Source organism: Penicillium concentricum, assembly GCF_028827145.1.
Source record: "Penicillium concentricum strain IBT 3081 chromosome Unknown utg000001l_segment0_segment0, whole genome shotgun sequence".
Taxonomy (NCBI): Eukaryota; Fungi; Ascomycota; class Eurotiomycetes; order Eurotiales; family Aspergillaceae; genus Penicillium; species Penicillium concentricum.
The window spans coordinates 5,841,149-5,854,197 of record NW_026622754.1 but is presented as its reverse complement, the minus strand read 5'-3'; the positions used below and the strand labels follow the sequence as shown (position 1 = coordinate 5,854,197).

The 13,049-nt window shown below is 48.9% G+C and overlaps 5 protein-coding genes across 5 annotated transcripts; 1 reads left to right on the top strand and 4 right to left on the bottom strand.

Moving 5' to 3' along the window:
* Window positions 1-2,096: 2,096 nt before the first annotated feature.
* N7517_002246 (uncharacterized protein) lies at window positions 2,097-3,801 on the bottom strand (the record flags this gene model as incomplete). Its single annotated transcript, XM_056719976.1, has 2 exons — window positions 2,097-3,513; window positions 3,587-3,801. The coding sequence occupies 2 exons, from the start codon at window positions 3,799-3,801 to the stop codon at window positions 2,097-2,099; spliced, it is 1,632 nt and encodes a 543-aa protein (XP_056584111.1).
* A 969-nt stretch (window positions 3,802-4,770) lies between these two features.
* N7517_002245 (PQ-loop repeat-containing protein) lies at window positions 4,771-6,093 on the bottom strand (the record flags this gene model as incomplete). Its single annotated transcript, XM_056719975.1, has 1 exon — window positions 4,771-6,093. One exon carries the CDS (start codon window positions 6,091-6,093, stop codon window positions 4,771-4,773), a length of 1,323 nt encoding a protein of 440 aa, XP_056584110.1.
* A 723-nt stretch (window positions 6,094-6,816) lies between these two features.
* N7517_002244 (uncharacterized protein) lies at window positions 6,817-7,471 on the top strand (the record flags this gene model as incomplete). Its single annotated transcript, XM_056719974.1, has 3 exons — window positions 6,817-6,879; window positions 6,903-7,121; window positions 7,172-7,471. 3 exons carry the CDS (start codon window positions 6,817-6,819, stop codon window positions 7,469-7,471), a joined length of 582 nt encoding a protein of 193 aa, XP_056584109.1.
* Window positions 7,472-8,119: 648 nt separating this feature from the next.
* Window positions 8,120-9,017, bottom strand: N7517_002243 (uncharacterized protein; the record flags this gene model as incomplete). Its single annotated transcript, XM_056719973.1, has 3 exons — window positions 8,120-8,153; window positions 8,337-8,615; window positions 8,671-9,017. The coding sequence occupies 3 exons, from the start codon at window positions 9,015-9,017 to the stop codon at window positions 8,120-8,122; spliced, it is 660 nt and encodes a 219-aa protein (XP_056584108.1).
* A 632-nt stretch (window positions 9,018-9,649) lies between these two features.
* On the bottom strand, window positions 9,650-12,127 carry N7517_002242 (SH3 domain-containing protein; the record flags this gene model as incomplete). Its single annotated transcript, XM_056719972.1, has 5 exons — window positions 9,650-10,771; window positions 10,828-10,985; window positions 11,046-11,639; window positions 11,695-12,033; window positions 12,100-12,127. 5 exons carry the CDS (start codon window positions 12,125-12,127, stop codon window positions 9,650-9,652), a joined length of 2,241 nt encoding a protein of 746 aa, XP_056584107.1.
* Window positions 12,128-13,049: the final 922 nt, after the last annotated feature.

Genomic DNA, 13,049 nt, shown 5'->3' with positions numbered 1-13,049 from the left:
TAAAGAGGGAGATTAATGATTGAAGCATTGGACATTATATTCTATTCTGATTGGGTTTCCTTTTTTTTGCCTCTGCCTTTTTGCTTTTTCTTCTTTTTTTTTCCTTTTTGATCATCCAACCGGTATTCCCAGTTTAGAACGTGCACAGTGTAATTGTATTGTAATATATTAAAAATGGCCCTAGACCCCTAAAGCAAATCCGGTGATGCAACGCCCGTGTCACTGGTTCTCTTGTATTGGCACTAAAAAAAGCTCCAACTTCCAAGGGTTTTAAGGGCTCTTAGTAAGCTTTAAATTCATTTTTAAAGATTGATTTGTGAATAGTTACAGTAAATAGTAAAATATCTGCTAAATGGCTTATTATATCTATTGAAAAAGAAAAAGAAAAACTAAACATCGCATTCCTTCCGTTGCTCAGTCTACCGTACAATGCAGAAGTGCTCATCCGGCCTCTTCCATATGTACCCACTCCCTATGAACAAACTATACTATGTATGGAGTACCTGCAAAGTATGTTATAGGCACTATAATCAACATCCTTACAGCCGTCGCCGGGTCATTTACTCCATACTATCCCTCTGCGATCACACGCAGCCATTACCCCGTACAACCAAGCAAGGGCATTCGATACCATGCATCTGAAAGCAACTCCATTTACAACATAGTACTTCGTAATTTCCCTCTATTCTCTGGTCCCTCTGACATGTCAGACACAGATTAAGTGGCCACGTAGAGAGGCACCGCTCTGACTCACCGTAGACAAACTCCGCCCTCGGAGAAGGACCTGGATGTTGATCCCTGCAGTAGCGTCATGCTGCAATTGCAAGTACTCCATACACGTACTTACTCCTGGAGGCAAAGACAGTGTCTTGACAGGTATTTATCTGAAGCGCCGACAGCCCCCTCTATATTTATGTGCCTATCTGCTTAAAAGGCGCATACATCTTCGAGTCGAAAAAAAAAAAGTCCCGCATATATTGAACTCATTTCTCTGGGGGTCTAGAAATTAATCTTTAAATACTTAAAATACTTAAAGACACCGAAGCCCGTGCGTAATCAATTCTAGAAAAACAAAGTCTCTCGGACCTCGTGCCTTGCCATGCTCCATTCTCGACGTTCCGAATCTTTCAAGGTACCACAACCTATACATATAGTACCTGCCTACATACCTTGCACTATGTGATGATTCCAGTCCATATGGATAAAGCTGAACCTACAGAAAGGTAAAAAAGAAAAAAAAACTGGATACCAACGATGCCCGACCGGCTACTTTCGGCAGCTTTTTCTTTGAAACATCTCCGTATTTCCAAGCTGCACCATATGATTCGAAGAAAAGCCCAAACAGGAATCCCCTTAACCCCGTAAACTAAGGGAAAAATCGGAAAACTCGAGCACCCCCCCCCTCCTTTTTATTGAGGGGGAGGCGAATAAGACACAAGTACTTACAAGATTAGTAGATTCGATGACCACTGGAAAACTATAGCATTTGTCATCATCGTGGTCTATGATTTCTTGTTTCTCGCTATTTCCGTTTTGGGTTGTTCTTATGCTGATATCATATGTAGCTGAGGTATAGGTGACCGGTCTGCCAGTGTGATTGGTATTCCACTATGCCCAGGTGAGCCTTTACGCTGCTATGCCAGGCGTGCAGGTCATGCCTGGATCAGAAAAATAGGGAAAAAAACAAGATTCATAGGTTGGAGGGTTCACATCATTGCCTCTAGGCTGTGACGAGCCCCCAATGAGGAGAATATTGAGATGCAGCCAATTAGACAGGTGCATATAAACTTTCAGCTTTTGCACAAGCAGAGGAATGTCATTGACCTACAAAAAGTCCAAACATGTGGCAAAAGTGAAACAATGCAAAAAAAGAAAGCAAAGGCCACAAGACTTCTATTGAATGGGGCTATGTGAACTCGAATGATTGCTCATTTCTTTGGTTGGGACCTGGAAAGTCCAATCGAGCTTCTACGTAAAGGTAAACATAGAAACTTTACTGAATGTATTATATGGCTTTATAGACTCGATCCTCAAGAAAAATGCAAAGAAAACCATTATAATCCATATCCAAAATATCCAAGGAAATAGAAACGTGCTCAAAGGAAAAGCGCGAGAGCCGCGATGGCACCAAGGGCAGACACGGCGCTGGAAACAGTGAATGACGAAGCACCGTTGAACGCGGGTGACGTACTCGTCGGGCTGCTGTTGGTAGTAGAACCGGAACCTGCGCCTGCACCTGCGCCTGTAGGAGAAGAGGCTGTGGCGGACGAAGCCTTGACCGTGGCTGAGTGGATGCGAGTGAGGCTTGAAGGTATAGCTGAGCTGATACGCGTGCGTGTGATGCCGGGTAGGTTGGAGAGGTGGCCGGTATTGTTACCAGTGGAGACGTTTGAGCCAGAGCCGGTAGAACCTTCACCTTCACCCGTCGACACTCCGGAACTATTTTCATTTCCGCCAACATGAGGAGCATCAGTCTCACTGACAGCACCTCCTTCAATGGTAGTGGTGCCTGTGCCAGCAACAACAGGCGATGTGTGCACTGCGCCAGGTTCCGTGGTGGTCACGGCGGTGTTGATGGGGACCTTAGTGGTACCGGCAACGACAGTCTCCGTGGTGATATGTGTTGTCTGGTCGCGGGCTGGGCAGTCGGTCACTGTTGCCGGGCACTGGGTTAGGGTTACGGTTCTGGTTGAGAGGATTGTTGAGATAGTGTGGTCGTTGCCGTTGCCGCTGCCAGATGGGCCGGTGGGGCTGGGCCCCTTGATAGTAGTCGTTGCGTCTGCAACAGGGCAGACGGTGATCGAGACGAGGATAGTCTCAGTTGTAATGTGGGTTGTCTTGTCGTTGGCTGGGCACTTGGTGACAGTCGAGGGACAGGCTGTGATAGTCGCAGTGCGGGTGGTGAAGACAGTAGAGGTTGTCATATCTGGCGTAGGAGTTTCCAGCGTGGTGGACTCGATGGCGCTGCTGGAGGCGGGGGTTGCGGACCCGGTAATAGTGATTGTCAAGGTAATAGGGTCGGTGATACTTGGCGAGGCTGGGGAGATGTGCGATGAAGACCCCGATCCCTCGGAGCTAGAATGACCAGATGAGGAGGTAGAAGAAGCGGTCGGAGTGCTGTTAGTAACAGGCAAGCCCGATGGGGTCTTGGTAGAGACCGAGGCGCTACTCGAGCTGGATGAGCCACAGCTCTTCTTGAACGAGATATTGTTCAAATCCACTGTTGTGCCTGAGATCGCTGCATCAGGGCAATCGATTAAGATGAGCATGTCGACTTCTGAGCTAGCAGCTGTCCATTGCTTGGAGATGGTCTTCCAGGAACCGGCTGTGAGAGTACTAGTGCCGACATCTTCTCCATTGAGTATGAGATTCACGGTACAGGCTGTCCTATCAATAACTGAGCCAGCTGTCTGGCGGTAATCGAAAGAGACAATATAACTCTCTTCTGCAATGGCGTCGGTGACTGTCTGGGTCAACAAGGTCTGCGATTGAATAGCTTCAGCACTCAAATGCCTATCACAATCCGCGAGTCAGTTCTGCTCTGCAAGAAACTTTGGTCTGCAGATATGGTTAGGTAGATACGAACAGGTATCCATCGACAGCGGCACCACCGTTAGGCGGCAGGACGGTCCACAAACTATCATCGAGCTTAATAGTCTCAAAAGCCACATCCTTAATCAAGTTCTCACCACAACCCAAGAGCGGGGCTGGAGAGGAAGTTGTCTGAGCAGGGGCGGTGATGGTGAGTGCAACCGCCGGAAGAACGTGGGCAAGCCACATCAAATGGCTTTGAATCTTCATTTTTGTATAGAATCTAGTAAACGAATGGACGGGTGAATAAACACCACAAAGGGTCGGCAAAAGAATTTAATTATGGATGAGCAAGTAAACCAAAATGAGAAGATCGCGGGCTTTTAGCCTGGATCTTTACCTAGTTTCCCCAGGGCTCTTAGAAAATAAGATGCGTGGAATTGCCCGTGGCGTTACTCCACTCGGAGGATAAGCTGGCAATTTGAAGCGAGCATTGTCTCATTCGAGACACGGCAATTAGTTCCTGCATAACTTTGACCAACCTAATTGAGGGATTAGGTAGACATCAAATGAGCGCCAAGAATGGGGAGATTGGAGGTTTGTCTTGTCCTCCCACTTAGGGCTTGGCATCGCTTGCTGTCTCTGCTGTCTTTGGCTCAGGTTCTTGGGGAAATCGGCTCTTACTAGATGCCAAATTGCTCACATCCCAATCCTCAAATTACAGGATGTTCACGAATTTCACAAAATCCAGAAGAAATTGACGGGAACTCAATGGGGCGAGGGCGGGAGCCGGACTGTCCACGTTTTGATCTCCCGGCGCTACCCTAACTTTTTTTCCTAAAATGGAATGGGTCTTTCAATAGCCTCGTCTATTCTTGTAGTGCGCTATGGCCCATAGGTAACCAAAACACCCAAGACATGCCATAAAATTTAATGCGTTGCACAAGAAAAAACCAGTAGGAATGCGAGGTCTTGTAGACTGAGTGCCTATATATGCTATCCAGTCCCAAAAACGCCCAGAAAACACAACAGGTCGGCTAGAAAGCGAATGAAGGTGAACGCTTGATGCGTCCAATCACACACAGTGTATCCGAATGACAAAATACAGAAAAAGGAAATGCTAAAAGATGGAAATAAAGCTCTGAAGTCATCACATCATATATATCATACCTGCCCTACGCAAGAGACGTGGGCAAGAAACAAAAGAAAAAGAAGAGAGACGCATATAAACAGCCACGATCAGACAGTGCCGTATCGGCCGCGCTCTGTGCCCAACAGAGCTTGTCCCTCTTGCGGGGCCGAAACTTCCCCTGATTCCCTCCGAGGTGAAGAAGACGGGATCCAGCCACGCATCCAGCCGCGAACACGTCTCCACCGACCACGACCGCGCTTTGGGTCATCCCCATCGCTGCTGATGAAACTCTCGTCATCTTCGTGCTCTGGACCGTCGCCATACATGAGAAACTGAACGCCCATGAACCCATCCAGTCCCAAGACACCGAAGGCACCCAGGAAGAACGGGGTAGCACGTCCAATCCATTCTAGACGGTCATTGCCGTGGTTATCGGCCCAGCCGCCGCCGCCGTATGGGGAGAAATCGGACCAAGCGTTCGGGTTGGTGAGCAACGAGCTGGAATAGAACAAATTCCCACAGAAGGCAGCCATGAAAAGCAATGGGGAGAGGCCTTCGGTGCTTTTGCGCTTGTAGTTCTTGTATAGCTGTGGAGGGCGCGAGCCGAGATATAGGATTGTTGACATCCAGGAAAATACGCGGCCGATGATCTCAAAGATAGCCTCCCGCGGTACCTCAGAAATGGGTGGATGGGGCTTCTCCGTGGGAGCAGCGTTGGCGAGTACGGCACAGAGGAGTGATGCCATGAGCATAGTCCGGGGCAGTGCGAATGGCGGGCTCTGCGCGCTGCTGCTCATCCTCACGGATCGACGCGAGGAGCTCAATTTCTCGTTTGAGTATGAGCCTGGTTGCCCATGGGTCGAGTTGAGTACTGACCCGGCCTGAAAGCCCATATCTTTGGCCTCGGCACGCTTCTTGTCCATGTTTACGGGAGCTGGGGTCTGATGGTCCGATTCATGGCCTGGAGGAGGCACACCTTGAATGATTTCTCGAGGAGCCGAGCCATGCGAGTGTGACAGGTTGCTGTACGAATCATTTGGGCGAGCTTTATAATGGGTGTACCAGAAGAACTGGAATACCAGAGTGATGTCTACGAAGACATAATAACTGGCAATCACCACCTGCCACCCTGCCTGCCGGGTGTACAACGCTCCAACGAGGTTGCTCGCATCACCAAGACACCAGATTATCAGGAAAAATATCGATAAGCCTGACGTTGATTGCACTTGGAAGTTCTTATAAATCTGGGGTAGTTGTGCGAAGAGCCATGAGACAATGCTGAGGGTCCCAAGAACGGAAGAGATCGCCGCGAGAGGAGTGGGGATGCAGATGTGGAGATGCGAGGAGACGGCGGTCAGGAAGGGCGAGGTTGGTTCACAGTGATCAGGAAGGGACCCAGCAAGGAGGTATTGTAATAACGGAGGAGACATGCTCTATTGATGGAGGTGTCTTTAGTAGTAGATATGGCGTAGTAGAGCCTCAGGTAGTGGCTCGTGTAGGGGTATCAAAGTATGGGGTAAGGGCGATAAGCGAATCCGATGTAAATAAGGAGAGGGTGTGTACTCTAAGTCTAATAGAGCTAATAGAGTAAGCAAGTCTGGAAAGGGATATAAGTAAGGGAACAGAAGCAGGAAGAGAGGAACAGCCCCCCAGAGGTCATTCTGAAGTGTCACGAGAGCTGAACCGCCTTATCGAGTTCATCGCGGGCAGATCGGATGAGTCATGCGATAAGCATAAATGGGCGTATCAGGGCTTCGAACTTCCCAGCTGGGAAATGCAGGGTACTACATTTAGGTAACACCCGACATCATTTATGTTGTACGATGCCATGCCGCGGTTATCTTAAAGATTAATTAGTCAAATCTTTCATGCAAACTCCAAGATTTTATCCCTTGGAGCCTCTAGGGCTTGGAAGTTGAAATGACACATCTCAAGGCCATATCGATATAGGCATCTATAGGCTAGAATGAACATCAGAAGAGGAAGAAGAAGCTATAGGTTCAATATAAAACAGAATGCATATAGAACGTACCTAAGTAGAGAAGAACAAGTGGGTATGACGTAGGAGGAATCACCAGTGCCAAGCCAGCGTGCACAGTAAACATTAATTATGTACATGTGTATTCCTCATTCAAACCTCCTCTCCCACCACCATGGCTAAAATTCTGCGTAGAGAGAGAAACCCGTCTTGCAAATGCCGTAAAAGCACACCAGGAGTGCGATAAAGCAAAAGTCGCAGCATTGGCCCGGGAATTTGATATTCCCTACCATCTACTTCGCGGACGAATCGTCGGCATCGGCCCTCCCACCGGATCTGGCAAAGTTCTTAATCCTGCTCAAAGAGAACGAACTGGATCAGTGGACGGTCTCCCTTGAGGCTGCCTATACTGCTGTTAACCCCGGCATGGTAGAAGGCGAGGCAAATCGAATACTTGCTCGCGATGGAATCGAGGCCCAGGTTGGCCGCAACTGGCCTTACATAGATTTATTGCTCGCCTTCCCTCACAGCGGCCTGATATACAACGCCCATTGAGCACACCCGTTAACCCTGCGCCAAACAGGGAACAAGTAAAGAAAAAGCTTCGGAGGGCTATAGAATTGCTTGAAGAGGTGGCTGATGATCTTGATAAGCTTAGCCCGAAGCTGCGAAAGCGCATAAGTGGCATCCTCATTGCTGGTTTAACACAGTCGGAGGATGTTGCTCCCTCCGAGGATCAAAGTCGCGAGATGCCTCCGCGCAAGCGGGCCCGGAAACCAGTCTCTCGGCGTGTCTCCGCAGCTGAGACTGAGGAATTGGATGAAGATTAGTGGTGTGGACTCTCTGACATACCTATGGCTGTTTTCACCACTGGACAAAACAACAAACGAAAGAGAAGAGAACAAATTCGGCATTGAAAGGGAGAAAGAGGCTTGCGTAAACTGTACTAAATGGAAGAATTATCGTACTCGAAGCTATTACGCCGATTTCAAGTATCTCCTGGAGATACATATTTAACCCAAGTAAGCGTGAATCGAAGCTCTTATCCCCTCCAGCTGACTGGTGACACAAGACGAATTACGAGGTCGTGACCAGGAGCCCTGGAGGACTGGGACATGGATTGATCACCTGGGTATTTCGTTTGCAAATCAACATTAAACATTGATTATCTCATTACGTATGTGGAAATAGGTAAAAGATAATCAACTATCATCTTGATCCATGTCGCACATGTCGAAATGGAGACTGCATGGGAGAGTATACAATGTGCTCATTAAGATACTTCCTGGGTAAGCAGAAATGAACGAAAAGAAATACATCAAGATAAGAATTGTCTCTCAACCGATACCTGGTCTTGGGCAAAAGAAAGCACATAACCCATATTCAATCCCATAAGGCTAGAATTGTAGCACGATAAAAGAAAAAGGGAGATAAAGGAAACCCATAGGCAAAAAACACTGTCCGAAATCGAGTTCCACTCAGTACTCATCCTCATCGCGGTGCCTCGAATGGCTATGATGAGAACTATGAGAGTGCCGGCTATGAGAGTGCCCGCTATGACTACTGTGCCCTGAATGCCCTGAATGGCTCCGATGGCCATGGTGGTGGTGATGGTGGCGGCGGCGGTGACGGTGATGATGATCACTGTGATCATCCCCATGCTCATGTTCACTATCATCGTCCTTATTTTTGTACTCCTTCACCTTGTCCTCCAGGAAGTTTCCGAGTAGAGCACCACCAATCGCACCCAGCAAGCCATGTTCCTTCTTATGACCGAGGTAATAGCCCGCAACACCACCAGCGAGCGAGCCCCCAAGCCCACGGTCCATACCGCGGTCAGTGTCGGTTTCTGTATCGGAGCGTTGTTCGCCCATGCCACCGCGCTGTGAATCGTCTGGCTCTGATACATACACGGCGGGACGGTGGGGGCTTTCGGAGGGTGTGTACTGTGATTGGCCAGCTGGATGGTCGTTGCTAGGGCTCGGTGTTAGTGTTGGCTCTCACAGCTGGGTATGTATTGCCAACTCACTAGTATCCTGCATTCCCGGGGATTTTGTCTTGCGCGTGTTCGTATCCTGTCGGAGTCACTGGCCCAAGGTAGTCTGGCTGCCCTGTCGGCGTATAGCTTCTCTCCGTGGGAGACCCATATGGCTCGGGCGCGAGATGGTACGAACTTTGCTGTGGAGCGTAGGCCTGGTTTGGGGTTTGAATGGGCTGGTAAGGCTGTGGTCCGGGGTTATGATATGGCTCTTGGTTTCCATATGGCGGCTGGTGGCCATAGGCCGGGTACTGAGACTGATCCTCTGGGGGATAGTAGCCAGCCCCGCTCGGCGTAGGCGTTGAGTGTGAGCTGTAAGCGTTGTATGGATCTGCCATGGTGATGCGATGAATACGTCCAGAAATGCTGTCGCATCAAGAACAGGAAACAGGAAAAGGGTTTATGTATGTCTGACAGATGACTTGTGGGGCCTTATACATGGTGCGGCTGACCTGCCCGCACGACTTGCGATCTTCCGCAGGATCCTCGGAATGCTCCTTCTCTCCAATTAGATATTGATCACCTGCTTGCATACAGTGGAGGGGTGCGCCTTCTAATATTTCTTTATTTTTCTAGGAAAATATGTTTGGCAACTGATGTGGTATTGAGATACGCCAGCTTGGCCTTGGATGACAAGATGTGAAAGAAACAAAACTGAGGGTGAGTCGGGGTATTCCGGTGAAAATTGAAGAAAAAGATGGAAAGCATGGTGAATAGAGCTGGCCGTTAGACGTTCAGGGTCACATCGCTCTCTGGGGCGATGGAAAAATGTAGAACAAGAATTTGCGCCAAACAGTAGCATCAAGACACAACACGGAAAAGAAAAAAAAAGTAGAGGTGTAAGGAAAGAATAAAGGTCGGCCAAAAGTGATGCGCCCAGCACATTCAAAAACATGGCCTTGATCGCCATGCAAGGTTGACCATCTATCAACACATGGTTTTGGTTTCGAGAGATTCATACACACCTTGGTTATACAGGTGGACTCTGGATGGCACGAGTCGAGGCCGAGCTGTTAGTCCGCTGTGCCATCCAGTTCACAAGCATGTCATCAAGCTGACTGTTCATCTCCTTGAGTCTCTTGCTTTCCTCCTTGAACAGACGGCCGGTGATTGGATGGTCAGGGCCAGCGGGAGGTACATTTGATTTGTCATGGACAATAATAAACAAGTCACGAATGTCGTTTTCTTCATCCATGTATGATCGTAGACTGGAGTCGCTCCACGTCGGGGTGTCTACAGAAAGGGTGTCGAGTGAGGCAGTAGCAGGTGTGCTACCCTTGGGGTAGTTAGCATCCTGCCCGGGTGATGACGGTGGAGACGGTGGCGAGATAGAGCGCACTTCTCGAGGAGAGGCATTATTTGTTGAGCCACGTGCGCTCATAGGGGAATAAGCCTCCACGGGAGAAATATTGACAGGGGACTCCGACTCATCTCTAGCCCCCAGCCTAGGGACGAATTTCTGGGGGGGAGATGTAACGGACGCAGGTCCAGCCGTTGTTCGGCCTGGATCATTGGGTCCTCTCCATTGAGCTTCACTAGATGGTCGATCAACAGGCGACTCCAGGGGGTCCATGGACTCGAGCGGAGTAGCAAAGGGATCCTTGGAAGGACTCGATTGGCTAATAGGCGATTGCAACACAATTTCACAGTCTTCGTAGCTGCTTTCTCTTTCTTCTTGCAGTGGCACCTGTCGAATACTCCTGTTACCCTGGCTCTGGTTAATGGCCTCGTTGCCCCTGGCGAACTCGGCCATCGCAGGGTCAAGGACTGGATCAACCTTCATGATTCCTGGGGGCTGCTTGTGTAGCTTGTTGTTCGATATTTTCTGGGGCTTAGAGGGCCGCTGTTGTTCGGGGGACACAGACTTTGATGAGATAGACTCCATCGAGGTCTTGGGTTGGGGTGATGTGCGGAATGCCGACTCTGCAGGAGACTTCTCTGGGTCGTCAATGTCATCTTTGTTCTTCTTGCGCTTGAATAACCCGCTGAGCATTCCAGGTTTCTTGTCTTTTCGCTTCTTCTCCTCTTTCTCTTTAATTTTGTCCTGTGAGCTAGAGCCCTTTTCGATGGATTCAAAGCTTCCACGAGTAGGCTTCACCGAAACGTCAGCCAACTGTTCTTTAGATAAACCCACGATTGAAAACATACCTCTTTCCACTCAGCCAAGGTGCTTGTGCTGTTCTCATCGCGAATATCGCGCAAGAGATTTGGCGTGAGAGAAATCTTCTTGGGCTCGGCGGTGTCGTCTTTGAAGAAGGAATCGGTGTTCCGTACAGTGCCATTTCTGGATCTACTGACCGTGGGTTCTACTATGTAAGAGTGAGTTCCAAATTCGATCCGAGAGCAGTTGAGTTGAGTGCGTTTACCTTCGGCCTCAAAGAACTCTTCACTAGACGGGCGTCGATCAGAGCTTGAACGCTGCGGATCTTGTTTCTCCACACCGTTGGCATCGGCATGCTCTGTGGGGTTCTCTTTCTGAGCTTTGGGCCTAAGAGGTTCCACAACAATATCTTCTGTTTGCTCTTGCACATCTTCCTCTTCCCCGTCCAGAGTCTCGTCGTCATTGAAGAAGTCGCCGTGTTCGGAATCATCGTCCGTTGAGTAGTCGACGTCGGAGGCGTCGATGTACGTGGGGGCCCCGAAGTTGACGGTCTTCGCATTCCGACGGCGCATGGCCTTTTTCAAAGGATTCTTCGATTTTTCGTTATTGTCGCCCAACATAGTCGCAGACAGATCCACGTTTCTGTGTTTATTCAATCTGGCAAGCCTTTCGGTTGGTGTTTCGATGTGTTCGGCAGGGAGATAACCAATGCTGCCATCTTTCACCACGCGCACAAGCCACCAGTAGCTGTTGCTGTCGTCGAGAAGAACCATAGTATCGCCCTTTGCGGCATTTGCTTGCCCATCAACCGTTGCGACAAAGTTGTGAAGGGCATATACAAACTCAAAATCGATATCCTCTGTATAACATCAGCCAACGCCCGATTAATGCCTATAATCCTTGAGAATCCGTACCATCATCGATAGATGGCGAACTGGAGATTTTGTCCATATCATCGTCCATCATATCATCGCTCTCGCCGTCTGCCAGGTCGCTATCTTCGTGACCGTAGTGATTTTCATCCTCACCGTCTTCTTCGTCATCTAGTTCTCGATATATCTCCTTGTCACCGCGGTATTCGTGATTTTGATCCGGTCCGCGCTTTATCTCCGCTTGCGAATCTTGTTCGGCCTGACGGATAGAAAGTTCTTGATGGGGTGCAGGCCGGCCGCTCCCAAGAGGATCTGGATGTTCGGGTTGTTTGGTGTGATCTTTGGCGGAAGGGGTATCGTGATCTTGAAGGTCCAAGGTATCTAGAGGTGGCGGTCAACACCTTCAACTTTGAAGCAATTGCCCCCGCGCAGAAGCATTTGACCTACCAGCTCGGATCATCTGAGGCCTAGTCATGTTGCAGTGTAAATGAGTGTGGTATCAAGAGCAATGGGATTGAAACAAGTCGCGAGCGCAAGGAGTGACTAGCGACCCGGGAATATGGAAGTCAGAAGACAAGCGCGGGACAAAAGCAATGCGCGAGCCTCCAAATTTCATGTAGACAATTAATACACGAAAGCTAGACAGTTTAAAAAAAAAGTCGACTGGGGGTCGCGAGCATTTGGTGAATTAGTCTGAATGAGAGACAGTGCCTTGAATGAGAATGGTGGGGGCTGGTCTGCACTTCGGTCCAGCACGGAGGTCGACACAAGGAGAAAGAAATTACTGCCAGAGCGACAAGGATAAAAAGAGAAGGGGAAAAAAAGGGACAAAGAGGTGTCTCCCAAGGCGACGTCGAGTCTGAATGGTAACTCCTTTCACATCTCCAAAAGCCAAAAGGAGGTATTCCCAAACAAGCGCCCCTTGCGCGCGGTTAAAACTATGGCTTGACCCCTGAGACCATGTGCGGGCACGCAATGATGGCCGACTGGTCGGAGCTTCAATGGTATATAGGCCTTTATATGTCTACTATGCTATTATAAATAGATAGGACATTTTTTTCCCTAGACAGTTGAGTATAGATAATATCTCCTCGGCACTCTATACAAATTACACCAGACTGTGGAGAACAATCAAAGTAATAAATACCTATTATGCCCCTATTTCCCGCTGTATATTTGGCCATGTAGGGAAATTAGGGTCAGGGTTGCCCTTAAGTCAGGTGATTTCCAATTCTCGTCATCGTCCGGGTTTCCCCGGTTTTTCTCCCCCTCTCAGTACTGGACTACTTGACGAATACCTCACTTTCAATTCCTCTCTTACTACCTTTGTTTGTACCCACCGTGTTTCATCTCGATAACTTTTTTTTTTATTCAACTATAAAACCTCCTCAACTACG